At 32.4% G+C, this 14457-nt stretch overlaps 1 protein-coding gene across 1 annotated transcript; it reads left to right on the plus strand.

Moving 5' to 3' along the window:
• Positions 1–6409: 6409 nt before the first annotated feature.
• Positions 6410–13248, plus strand: LOC137829561 (putative protein phosphatase 2C 38). Its single transcript, XM_068636389.1, has 5 exons — positions 6410–6767; positions 6920–7349; positions 7652–8019; positions 12295–12531; positions 12651–13248. The coding sequence occupies exons 2-5, from the start codon at positions 7058–7060 to the stop codon at positions 12864–12866; spliced, it is 1113 nt and encodes a 370-aa protein (XP_068492490.1). The 5' UTR covers positions 6410–6767; positions 6920–7057; the 3' UTR covers positions 12867–13248.
• Positions 13249–14457: the final 1209 nt, after the last annotated feature.

Below are 14457 nucleotides of genomic sequence, written 5' to 3' on the forward strand. Positions count from 1 at the left end.
GAAATAATATTAATTTAATCGATTAATTATTTTTAATTTTAAATTAAATTTATATTTAATAATTTATTTATAATGAATATACATACCTAAGTGAAATAACATGTGTATGAATTGTTTTGGTATTTTATTGGAGTTAAACAAATAGGACGAATCAAATTATAAGTGCAAATTATTAAATATTATATTTTTAAATATTTTGATTGAATAAATTTTTAAATATTTATTCGCTAGAGTAAAAAAATTCCAGTTGATTTATATATACATACAAAATTTATATTACTTTGGCATTATTTAATATTTCATTTTTGTAGATTAAAATTCACATAATATATTTTTATGTTAAAATAGGAATCATATAACTTTTTTGTTATGGTTATTTAGTTGTAGTAAAAATTAATTTGGTATGAATAATAAAGATGATATAAAATTATATTTTAACATTTAGATAGGTGAAATTACTGTTTGTATAAATTATTGGCATCATACCATATCATTTAATGATTTTTAATTTTTTATAAATTAAAATATTTAAAAGAAATTTAAAAATGTTGTAGAATCACAACATTAATAATTCAACACAATCAGTAGCCATTTAGTCACAATCAAATAAATGGGTCAGAAGAAGCCCCATTTTATGATTCAATCATTTCAATGCCTGATTTAGTTTTTAATGCAATAATTCATCATTATTTAAGCTCATATGAATCTAATTGAATAAATAATAAAGCACGATAAACTAGACGTATAATCCATCAATCTATTAAATCATGAAAATTTTACTTTAAATAAAATGCATGTATTTAATAAAAACACTGATATACTAGCACAACTTGCATATACTAAAAAGGAACCATTGAAATATGAATATTTTTACATATTTAAATAAAATATGCATGCAGTAATAGAAACAGTGAATAAAATGTTATAGAATGCATGGATTTTTGAGCGTGCGTGTAACATAGATTTTTGTGTGTGAAAAGATTGAAAGGATGGAAGGCACCTCGTGATCTTTTCCTGTCACACTTTTTCCAAACTTTATTTTATTCTTTACTCTGCACTTATCTATTTTTTCCTTCTATTTCATATATATATATATTGACAAGTAATACATTTGAAAAATAAAAATAAAATAAAATAATTAACTAAGAAAAAAGAAAAAAAAAATCAACACTAATTTCAAGAATTTGAGTCACATAAATTAGATAGGAGGATAAAAAGTTCTTTATTTCTCCAATATATTGAAAAGAATACAATAATTTTTTTTGACAAAAATAACTGATAAACTAACTTGTAATTTATAAATTTTTAATTTATACATTTTAAGATAGAAAAATTAATTTATTAAAATTAAAAATATTGACTAAACTAGTTGATGAATATAAAATGAAAAATATAGATATAATTAAAGAAGTTTTATTATATAAATAAAATTTGTGTTTTCAAATAAAATATACTATTATATAATTTTATATTTTATATTTTAAGTTATTTTTAAATTAAAATTTTATATTATAATATGGTTCTATCAGTAAGTTTTATTACATAATAATTTTTATTATTTTTTAAAAATATAATTTTTTATTTTTAATTTAAATTATTGTTACATAAATTTTTGTATAGTTTTATTGCATGTAATTTCCACATAACATAATGATTAATTGAACTAAAAGATTAAAAATAAATAATAATAGGTAAAATAAAATTAAAAATAATAAAAACATATATTACTCATCTAGTGGAAAATTCGTCTAAAGCTTCAATTAAAAATGATATGTTGGATTTCAACGTAATCAAGTTTTTTGGTATTAATACTAGTATTGGTAAAGTTCTTCGTCCTCTTTATGTTAGATGGGAGTTTCCTTCACTAGGCTGAGTTAAAATTAACACTGATAGAGTTGTTAGGGATATCCTGGTCTTGCTTCTTCCGTGGGAGTATGGGAGAATTTATTGGAACTTTCTCTGCGTTTCTTGAAGTTCAAATTGTTCTGGTTGCTGAGTTTTATGAGGTTATACATGTTATGGAGGAAACTCAAAAGATGGGGCTTACTAATGTCTGGCTGGAATGTGATTCTGCTTTAGTTTGTGTTGCGTTTACTGCTAGGATTAATGTTCCTTGGATGCTTCGTAATCGATGAAATACTTGTCTTAGTTACTGTGGGAAAATCAGGTTTAGGGTTACTCATATTTCTCAGAAAGAAAATGCGTGTGCTGATTAGTTGACTACTTGACTAAATAAATGTGGCTTTTCAATTTTTTATTTCTTAAAACTAAACAAAGATAAATATTAATACAATGAAGTTTACACAATAAATTGTAAAATATAACATAATGATTATATATAGTTGCGTTTTATGACCTTCCACTTCATTTTATTTTAAAATAATTTTAAATCATATTTTGGTTCTTTCTTTATTTAATATATAATTGTACAAAATATTTGAAAACATAGTTTTGTAACTCATCACAATCCTATTCAACTTAACATAACTCATCACAATCCTATTCAACTTAACATAACTCATCATAATTATGTAAGACTTTCATTTTTATACACATTATTATATAAGTTTTCACACTATCAACAATCAGGTTTAGGGTCACTCACATTTTTTGTGAAAGAAATACATGTGCTGATAATTTGACTAATTTAGGATTTATTCCTAAAGAACCATTTTATTGGTATAATAAGTTTTCATCTAGTCTGTTCTTAGAACTTTTTATGAATAGGTATAGTCTACCTATGTATCGTTTTTGTTAGTATATAAATTTTGTTCAAGTCTTCCCATATTTTTGTATTTTCTTTATTTTTTATTTTTTTAATAATATTTTTTTCATGGGATGACAGATGATTGTTGTTGTTTGAGGTGTCAGTGTAACTGAGATGTCAAGATGAAATTTTTTATAAAAAAAGCTAATTAAAATTACCTTACATATAAACCTTTCAAAATTATTATAAAATTCTTTATTTTTAACGAATGCACAACTATGTTTTACCGAATCTACCACTATTGTTGAATTACATTATAAACAATTTATTAAATAATTGAATTTATTTTTTAATTTTACAATATGGAAATTTTTCATGTTATTCGATGTAAATGAACAATATTATGTTAGTTCGAGTGAAACTAAACTACGTTTGAATCCTTTGAATTAAGTATTGAATTCAAGTTTTCCGTAAGAAAAAAATTTGTGACGGGAGAATGTTAGTTATATATCCCTATATTTTCTTATATCTAATATATAATTAGTATAAAATATTAAAATAAATATATAAACATAATATAAATATGTTTTTAATTTTTGTATGTAATGTTTCAAAACATATCCTTCTTTATAATAATTTAAATATTTACATAAAATTAAAATAAATATTAAAAAGAAAATAAAATCCAGTTTCTTATAGAGAAGTTCTATCACCTGGAACATCATTTGCTCTCGTATAAATATACGATCATCACAGATTAAAAAAAACAACCACAAAACAAAACAAAAGGTAAACTAGCTATTTTTAAAACTTCTAATATAAATAAAACTTTAAATATTCACATAAAGCCATAAATTCTCATGCATTTCCACATAACCATCAAGTGTCTATTAACCAAATTCATCTTTCTCATGTCAGACTTTGACTCATAACACATAGACATTTGACTCTACTCCCGGAAGACTCGTGTAGTGAAATTAGCATCCAGAGACCTGCACATGTCATGTTACTCGTTGTGAAATTCACACAATCATGCGCATAATCATCTCAATATCATCTGACAGGGTAAATCCATTTGATTTGCTCCGATAAGTTCTTTCAAACCTCAGACTCAACCAAATGAACCTCATTCAGATTGTCACTAACTGAACAACTTCATCTATGTGATTCTATTATATTTGTAGAGTCAGGATCGTCTCATTCATAAGATACTCACAAATCAATACACACTAATAATAATCTCAGCACGGTATTTCCTTTCCTGAAAATACTATATTTTGATCATAATTTTAAATCATTCCATATCTCATGTAACACATCAATGCACCATTCAATCACATCATATTTTAAAAAATTTCTAAACAATCAAAATATATCTCAAAATTCAAAAAAACACATAACTATGTTTCTTTAATCATTTTTTTAAAATAAAATTTATATTTTTCACTTAAAAAAAAATACAATAATGAACTAGGTTTTCAAAAGAAAAAAAAGTGAGAATTTGTTCGCCTGAGTGATATATGCAGAGAAATATGCATAATTATGTATAATTTCATCATTCATAGTCAAACAAAAATATTTTAAATAACTCATTTCACTTCAAAAGTAACTTACACTATATCAACTATACAAATCAACCAATTTTTCAGATTCAAACAAAAACATTTACCATAAATCATCCATATAAAAATCAACATATTCACATTTTAATCCAACCAATATTTTGCACTCATAAACAATCAATCCGACAAACAAAATTTGGAACTGGTAACCACGTCATCCCCACATCCAAATCTTCTAGCGTAGGGTTCTATTGAAAATTTAAACTAGCTCCCCTTACCTGAACTTGAGCAGATACTCACTAAGAGCTCCAAATCTACCAAAAGCTTGAAGGTAACTTAACCTACACCACAAAGTCCTAATAAAAAATCTAACTATATCACTAGGATCTTGAGTTAACAGAAATTGACCCTACAGCTGAAAGGGCACATGCAAAGTCTAGACAGAGACAAACCTAACAAGTTCAAATTTTGACTCAAGGAGAAGAGCAAAAATGAACCTACTCTATTAAAGATTCTGATCAGGCAGTCTTGTAGTATTCACTACTAGGAGTTTGATGGCAGACTCCAATCGTCAAACTGATGAGCGAGGAGGTCAGAATCCTAAAGAGAAAGCAGAGAAAAGGAAAAAGGAGTTTTTTTGGAGGGATGATGATTCTTTTAAAATGAAACTTGAATAACTAAAATTCTATTTATATACTTTTTTCACTTTAATAATAAAATATTTAGATGTCATCTTAAGTATACCACTTCTACTATAGGACTAATTTTCTCAGTCCTTACAAGTTACTTATAAGTTAAGTTTCTTAATTAATGGGAATTAATTATCAATAATGAATAATTTACATCTATAACATAAGATAAAGAAAAAAAAATCACTATATTTCCTCTCAAAATATAGATATATTGTTTTGTTTATTTTTAAAAAAAAATATATTGTGTATTTGTAAGGGGATAAGATTATCGTTCAGACAATTGATTCCTCTCCCTCGATTGTGCTTCCCTTCCTCTCATTCTTCTCGCATTCATGGGAAAGTGCATTTGTAAAACATTATTCGATGTTGAAAGGAATATTCAATATTTGTACTTAGATGTTGATGATAATACTGTAGTAAAACTTACCTATGTATAGTCTACTATGCTTATTTATTTGTATGTTTGTAATTGAGTATATAATTGAGTTTAAGATTTATGGTTTAAGGTTTAATGTACAATATTTAATGTGTATAATCATAAAAATGGAATTTCCTTATTTATAATCCTTTCTTACCTTGATGTGTTTACACTAGTCGGTCGAACCACATCTAATACCAAGTATTATCATATCATCCGATCCTGACTACATATTATATTTATTTACTTTTTATTTTTTTATCTATATATTTTAACCTTAAAATTAATAGAAAGTAACAGGGTCTTTAAAGAAAAAAAAAATAAATTAGCACATTTACATTTTACATGATATAACTTAATTGAACGTTTGAATGTTAATTTGTTTTGATGTTTATGTAATTAAATATCAACAAGGTGTGATGATTAGTGACAAAAAGTGTATTTATTATTTTTTATTTGTCCTTATACTGCTAAAATAAGGATGGTATTTCAGTTTGTATTGTGTAAAATATTCATAGGCTAAGTGTTTGATGATATTACAATAATGAAATATGATGGCATTATATTAAAATATGTTTGTTTTTCCTTTTGTAGTTAAATTTGTCATGTAACAAAAAGACGTGAATAATATTTTGCTTACTTAAAAATGTGTTGGACCATAACACAGCAGACATTTGCGCCTACTATTTAAATCAAAGAACAGTGTTCGAGTGTCATTAATTTTCACTCTGTCCTTTTTTAAAACACATATTTACACAAACTGGTTTTAAGTTTTCCTTAAAATTGGAACATTATAAAAGTCTTGGTGGATTATTTAAAAAAATTTAAGGTTAAAAAAATGTTGATTAAAAGGACATTACAAGATGGGAAGAGGGTCACAGAAGGTTGTCGGTCATAAACTAAAAATCTGATAAAGTTTTTGATTATCACGAAAATTAAACCAGGGGAAAAGGATGACGTTAACGTTAACCCAAAAGATTGGAAAGTGGAATTGTTATACGAACATAGTTGTCTATAAACTTAGGATTATTGCTGAAAAAGATGATGGAACTCAAAATCTCAGCCATGAAATAAAGACGTTTAGAAAGCCACTAGGCCACATAAACATTAATTACAAGGGACAAATAAAAGGACAAGAACAGCAGTGTCAGACTATGCTGTTTATTAAATCTCTCTTCTTCTCCTGATCTTAGATCTCGTCTGACACTACTACTCTTACCATCTTCTGCCATAAACCTCCAAACCCTTCTCATATCTCTTCCTCTCTTTGCCCACCCAGATCATACACCAACTCTGCCATATTCAGTCTTTATGTGCTTTTACAGCTAAATTTGTTTCTGAATCATGCCACACTTTTGAACTCCAAACGCATTCAACTAGGATTCAAGGTACAAAGTACCTGCACGCCTCCATACTTTTTCTACTTGCATGAAAACTATTTGTTTTCACCTTCCAAGCTACATTTCTCAGCAACTTCTTCCCATACCTTTTTTGCCTTTATCTCAATTTTGTTCTTATCCAATTTTATCTGCTTCTGCAGGGTGCTTATATATAAATTCACTAACTGAGGTCGTGTGCTAGAAGCAGAATCAAGAAGAACTTGGTGTTTGCTCAATTGCTGGATCACTTGGGCTGTTTATGTGAAACATAAGGTTTTCTAAAACAAAGGGGTGGCCAAATGATGGTTAGATCTTGTTGGAAACCAATTGCTGATGGTGATGAAGGAGATGGGAGTGGGAGAGTTGATGGACTTCTATGGTACAAGGATTTGGGGAACCATCTTTATGGGGAATTCTCAATGGCTGTAGTTCAGGCCAATAGTTCATTAGAGGATCGAAGTGAACTTGAATCTGGGCCTTTGACTTCCAACCCCTTGGGTCCTCAAGGGACCTTTATTGGTGTCTATGATGGCCACGGTGGAAGCGAGGCCTCACAGTTTGTCAGTGACAATCTCTTCTGCAATATCAAAAGTATGCTTTACTTCTCTACTATGAACATATGGATTCAAAATTCATTCATAATATTGTTTCTCTAGATCTTGTTTTATGCAGATTTTGAAATGGATTGAAAACTAAGGAAGCCAAGCCACTTTGTCTATTACGATCAATTTATCATGATGTATTTCAAAGTGGAGCATTAAAAGTATTGTTTGCACAGAAATTCCTAGTGACCCTTAAACCAAAAATAGAACTTGATATCTTAGCCTCGTGCACTAAGCCAACCTTTATTTTCAGTTTGTCACTTCACTGAATCCATTTTATGCATGATCCAGGGCTTGCAGCTGAACATCAAGGTATCTCAGAACATGTTGTCAAAAGGGCATATTCAGCAACAGAGGAGAGTTTTCTGTCTCTTGTGAAGAAACAGTGGCTGAGTAAGCCTCAGATTGCGTCTGCGGGCACTTGTTGCTTGGTGGGGGTAATTTGCAATGGAATGATATATATTGCAAATTCTGGAGACTCCCGGGTGGTGTTAGGAAGAGTAGAGAGAGCAACAAGGGAAACAGAAGCTATACAACTATCTACAGAACACAATGTTAACCAAGAAACAGTGAGAGATGAACTTCGCTCAAAGCACCCTTTTGATTCACAAATCGTGGTATTGAGACAAAACGTTTGGCGTGTGAAAGGGCTCATACAGGTACAAATTCGGTAGATCTAATATATTTCCTTGTCACTGTTGGGAAAAACGGGTAATTTTCCCACTAAAACAAAACCCTAACAGAGCTACCCGACAAATAATATTGAATAAATAAAGCGGAATAATAAAAGAGATAAAGAGGAAAGAACACACCCTAAAATTGTTAACGGAGTTCGGCCTGTTTAGCCTAATCTCCGAGCACAGCAAAAACAGCTCACTTTTATTACTATGAGAGAAGATATTACAAATTGGGATATATAACAGTGAAGGAGGGGATGTTAATATATAACCCTCAAACCTCCTTCCCAAACAATGAACCCACCGATGTGGGACTTGGGATTAAGCCAAAATCAACAAATCTCCACCTTGGCTTAATTTCAAGTCTCACCTAAAACAAATCTTCTCAAAACATAACAAAAACAAACTTTACAGTGCTTCAAATTTGCGCCTCCGGACGCCAACTTCAAATGTGCAAGATATTAACCAAGTCTAAACAGTGTTCAAACTTGGTCCTTGTAACCACCTTGGTGAGCATATCTGCAGGATTCTCCGTAGTGTGAATCTTCTGGAGAACAATCTCCTCTTCTTCGAGAATCTCACGCACAAAGTGATAGCGAACATCAATGTGCTTCGTCCGTGCATGAAAGACTTGATTCTTTGCTAAATGAATAGCACTCTGACTGTCAGAATATAACTCAAGTTGTTTCTGACCAACTCCCAAGTCTTTAAGCAACCCATGAAGCCAAATTGCTTCCTTCACAGCCTCTGTAATCGCCATATACTCTGCCTCTGTCGTAGACAAAGCCACCGTAGACTGCAAGGTAGACTTCCAACTAACTGGCGCTTTTGCTAAAGTGAACAAATAACCAGTAGTAGACCGTCGCTTATCCAAATCACCTGCATAATCAGAATCACAATATCCAACTATGCATTGACCAAGTGATTCATCTTGCTCAAATGTCAATCCAACATCTAAGGTATTTTGGAGGTACCGTAGAATCCATCTCACAGCTTGCCAATGACCCTTGCCCGGATCATGCATGTACCTACTAACAACACTCACAGCCTGTGAAATATCTGGTCTTGTACACACCATTGCATACATCAAGCTTCCAACTGCATTTGCATATGGGACTTTCGCCATGTATTCTCGTTCTTCATTAGTCGTCGGAGATAAACGGCTACTCAATTTCAAATGAGGAGCAAGTGGGGTACTTACAGGTTTTGTATCTTCGTGTATACCAAAACGTTGTAGTACCTTCTGCAAATACTGCTTCTGTGACAGCCAAAGTTTTCCCCTCTCTCTGTCCCTGTTTATCTCCATGCCGAGAATCTTCTTGGCTTCCCCCAAATCCTTCATCTCGAACTCTTTACTCAACTGAGCCTTTAACCTGTCAATCTCAACTTGGCTCTTTGCTGCAATCAGCATATCATCAACATATAAGAGTAAGTAAATGTAGGAACCATCTTCAAGTCTGCGCAAATACACACAGTGATCATATTTGCTTCTCTTGTACTTCTGATCCTTCATGAACTTATCAAATCGTTTGTACCACTGTCTCGGAGATTGTTTCAGTCCGTACAACGATTTGCTAAGTTTACAAACCCAATCTTCTTTACCATCAACCTTGTATCCTTCTGGTTGAGTCATATAGATTTCCTCCTCCAAATCACCGTGTAGGAACGCGGTCTTTACATCAAGTTGAGCAAGCTCCAAATTCAACTGTGCTACCAAGGCCAACAAAATTCGAATGGAGGAATGTTTTACAACTGGAGAAAATACCTCATTATAATCAATTCCCTCCCTCTGAGCAAAGCCTTTAGCAACCAACCTTGCCTTGTAGCGAACATCTTCTTTATTAGGAAATCCTTCTTTCTTTGCAAATACCCATTTGCACCCAATTGCCTTTTTACCTTTTGGTAATTGTGCCAGCTTCCACGTCTTGTTCTTATTCAAAGATTGCATCTCCTCTTTCATCGCACCTGCCCAATTACCACTCTCTGAACTCAAAATGGCTTCTGGGTAAGTGGATGGAATGTCATCAACAACTGGAAGTGCATAGGCAACCATATCCATGAAACGAGCAGGCTTCTGAATATCTCGTCTCTGTCTTCTAACTGCAATTGGCACTGATTGCTGTTGAGATTCTTGGGTAGGAACCTCTTCCTCATCTGACTCTTCTTCTGCCATAGGAGAGTCACTTGTGGTATTTCGTGTTGGGATCACCACTGTCGGCTCAAACTCCACCTGCTTCCGGGCACACTCCACCTGTTGCGGAGTACTATCAGCTCCTTCTGGATTTACCTTCTTTAACATGGCAGATTCATCAAAGGTAACATCCCTGCTGATAATCGTCTTCTTTGCCTCTAGACACCACAAACGGTATCCCTTCACTCCAGGACTAAAGCCCATGAAAAGAGCTTTCTTTGCCCGTGGATCCAACTTTGATTCAATCACATGATAATATGCAATAGAACCAAAAACATGCAAAGAATCATAATCAGTTGCAGGTTTTCCAGACCATACCTCTAACGGGGTTTTGCCATCTATAGCAGATGATGGCAAACGATTGACGAGATGTTGAACGTATGTCACAGCCTCAGCCCAAAACTCTCTGCCTAACTCAGCATTAGACAACATACAACGAACTTTCTCCACAAGTGTCTTGTTCATACGCTCCGAAACCCCATTCTGTTGTGGTGTTTTTCTAACAGTGAAGTGCCGAACTATGCCACAATCTTGGCATACCTTCAGGAACGGATCACTCTTGTATTCTCCTCCATTATCTGTTCGGAGAACCTTAATCTTCCTTCCTGTCTGGTTTTCAACTTGAGCTTTCCACTTAAGGAAAATTCCAAGCACATCATTTTTGTTCTTCATAGTAAACACCCAAACTCTTCTGGAAAAATCATCAACAAAAGTGACAAAATAATGCCTACCTCCGATTGACGGAGTCTTGGCAGGTCCCCACACATCTGAATGCACATAATCCAGAATACCCTTGGTATTGTGAATTGCAGTGCCAAACTTCACTCTTCGTTGTTTTCCCAGAACACAATGCTCACAAAATTCAAGTTTGCAAGCCTTCGTACCTTTCAACAATCCTTGCTTGGTAAGAATTTGCAAGGATTTCTCTCCAGCATGTCCCAACCTCATATGCCACAACTTCGTTGCCTCAGCATCCTTCTTAGTGCTAGAAGTTGTTGCCGCTACTGTCCCCACCACTGTACTACCTTGGTAGTAATACAAATTGTTCTTCCTCACGCCTTTCAACATCACCAGTGCTCCTGAAGTTGCTTTAAGAATTCCATCTCGCATCGTCACAACTAGGCCTTTAGATTCTAAAGCCCCCAATGAGATGAGATTCTTCTTCAACTTTGGCACGTACCGTACATCCCGCAAAATTCTGGTGGATCCATCGTGATTCCGCAACTTGATTGAACCTATCCCGACTGTCTTACATGGATTATCATTACCCATGTAAACAACCCCGCCATCGAGTTCTTGAAAATCAAAGAACCATTCCCGAATGGGACACATATGATAGGTACAACCTGAATCCAATATCCACTCATCTGGATGCAATGATGCTGAAAGCGAGACAATCAACACATCACTTTTGCTTTCTGCAACATTTGCATCTTGCAGAGCCTTCCCTTCTTGATCCGAATTTGCCATTACAGACTCACAATATAATATTCAATATTACAAATAATTTCAAACAACCCAAGGCGAACCTTCGGCTCTGATACCACTTGTTGGGAAAAACGGGTAATTTTCCCACTAAAACAAAACCCTAACAGAGCTACCCGACAAATAATATTGAATAAATAAAGCGGAATAATAAAAGAGATAAAGAGGAAAGAACACACCCTAAAATTGTTAACGGAGTTCGGCCTGTTTAGCCTAATCTCCGAGCACAGCAAAAACAGCTCACTTTTATTACTATGAGAGAAGATATTACAAATTGGGATATATAACAGTGAAGGAGGGGATGTTAATATATAACCCTCAAACCTCCTTCCCAAACAATGAACCCACCGATGTGGGACTTGGGATTAAGCCAAAATCAACAGTCACTGTGGAAGATTTTAAGTTGTGTGCTCAAATGTTTTTCAGCAAAGAAAACAAAATCAACTTCATATTATTTGTTAGGAGTTATTGCTTCCTCTACTCAAGGCTATAGTGAAGAACAAACATATTTGGCAGCTAATTACTTAGGACCATTTAATTTACAACTAGACTATGATGTTTAACATAACTTGTTATGGCAGGTTTCACGATCCATTGGGGACGCATATCTGAAGAAAGCAGAATTCAACAGGGATCCTCTACCAGCAAAGTATAGGCTAGCAGAAACATTCTTCAGGCCAATTCTTAGTTGTGAGCCATCAACATCATCCCACACACTCCATCCTGATGATCAATTTCTCATATTTGCTTCTGATGGTTTATGGGAGCATCTTACCAACCAAGAGGCTGTTAACATAGTCAACAGCAACCCACCAAACGTAAGCTTCCATTAATTCTTCATATTGTTCCCTTTGGTATGTATGAGTCCCTTCCCACCTTCCCACTTCCTTTCTATTTCTAACTATGGTGGTTGCCATGCACTTGTTTCATGTAACAGGGAGTTGCCAGAAGACTTGTGAAAGCTGCACTTAGAGAAGCTGCTAAGAAGTGTGAAATGAGACTTTCTGACCTCCAAAAGATTGAGCAAGGGATGAGGAGGCACATCCATGATGACATAACAGTGATTGTGGTGTTTCTTAATTCCAGAAGTGAGAATACCTCTCTCTGTGGTTCTCCTCTTTCAATCAAGGGAGGTGGGTCTGCCAATTCCTAGATTGCTGCTACCTCATCATACAAAAGTAACAACAATTTTATATTATATATATACATATATATTATTATTATTATTATTTATACGTGTATGTGTAGATTAATATGATGCAATAATTATCACTATAATTTAGATGTATCAGGATGATCATATCTCCAGTTTATAATCTGGTTAACATGAACTATGTTAATTGTATGTAATCACTGCTCATGATTCTCAAGACAACAAATCTATGGTGGTTCAAAGTCAGCAAGTGCATCATAATAGCACTCTGCATAATTTAATATATCTGCCTCTACTTTGTACAACTGAGATGTTTCTTTAGAAGCTTGTATTGTATGTGACTTTTTCATTGACAAAAAGATACATGTCAGATATTTGGAAATGCCTGTTTCTTTTCTTCCATGATATATCCATTTTCTTATCAATAATTCACTCATCATGTATTATGTATCAGTACCCTGACCCACCAAAAATAATACTATAATCACACAAAGATGTATATTCATTCATGCACACGCTCCATTCAGTGATCACAGAAAAATTAAAACCGCGTATGACAGAAGTTCAATAAAAACAAGTTGTATAACTGATAGCTAGATTTTCTCATAATCACTTTTCTTAGGAAAAATGTATTTCTGATCCTTTTCAACTGATATACCAAGTGCTTTATCCAAAATGTTACTTTTAAATATTGACTTTTTATGATGAAATATTTATTACAATTTAGTTTGCTAAGGAAATTTTATTTATTTGAACCCTCAAATGCCAAGCAATTCAGTTCTTCTATCTGTTTCTTACAAAAATTAACAACACATTATTCTTTGATACATCTTTTTCTACACATGTGTTTCATTTTCTATTTAATAAGCTTCACTATCAGTTTCAATAAAATCCATATAAATTTCACCCAATAATATAAAAAGTACATTTGAGAGAACATGTTATGTCAACATCAATTTTTTCTTATCTTATCATTTCAAAAACTGATATGAATTATAAAGTTGCTGAGTCTCCATTGTCGAACTCAAATCCTTTTTCATTTGTCAACTTTTAATCTTGAATTTCTTATACTAAGAGCAGAACATCTTTAGTTTAGTCGTGAAACTTTACTCAGTAACAGAACAGAAAAAAAAAAAAAGAGAAAGTTCGCGGATCCAGAGAAAGCAGTGACGTTACTGAATGTGGTATTTTACTTTTCCACTTTCGAGATAAGAAATAGATATCCAAGTTTCACATTTTAAACAAATAAATAGTAAAAAAGCAGAGAAAAAAAAATAATTCAAATGAATGGGTAAATACAATTTTAAAAAAGGAAAAAATACGGGCGAAAATTAGAAAAAGTTCTAAAAATAATTTCAATTATATAAGAAATACATTTTTCTGTAAAACGAGAGAAATATTCAAGTGTTTTTTTTAGTGATTAGTATGCTTAAATAATTAGGAAATTACGTGAACAGATTGAAACTTTAAGAAGAGCAGAAAGGAAAAGTTTAGAGGCTCAAAGCTGATCGATTCCATGTTATTTTCTTGAGTAGTATACTTTTTTATATTTACTTTATTAATTTTTACGATTTATTTAAATATGCTTCTT

The sequence above is a fragment of the Phaseolus vulgaris genome, chromosome 7 (genome assembly GCF_051622355.1).
Source record: "Phaseolus vulgaris cultivar YP4 chromosome 7, ASM5162235v1, whole genome shotgun sequence".
Classification (NCBI taxonomy): Eukaryota; Viridiplantae; Streptophyta; class Magnoliopsida; order Fabales; family Fabaceae; genus Phaseolus; species Phaseolus vulgaris.

Coding starts and splice junctions, on each gene's coding strand:
- LOC137829561 (XM_068636389.1), top strand. CDS start 7,058: ATGATGGTTAGATCTTGTTGGAAACCAATTGCTGATGGTGATGAAGGA. Junction 7,350..7,651: donor TCTCTTCTGCAATATCAAAA/GTATGCTTTACT, acceptor TGCATGATCCAG/GGCTTGCAGCTGAACATCAA. Junction 8,020..12,294: donor GTGTGAAAGGGCTCATACAG/GTACAAATTCGG, acceptor TTGTTATGGCAG/GTTTCACGATCCATTGGGGA.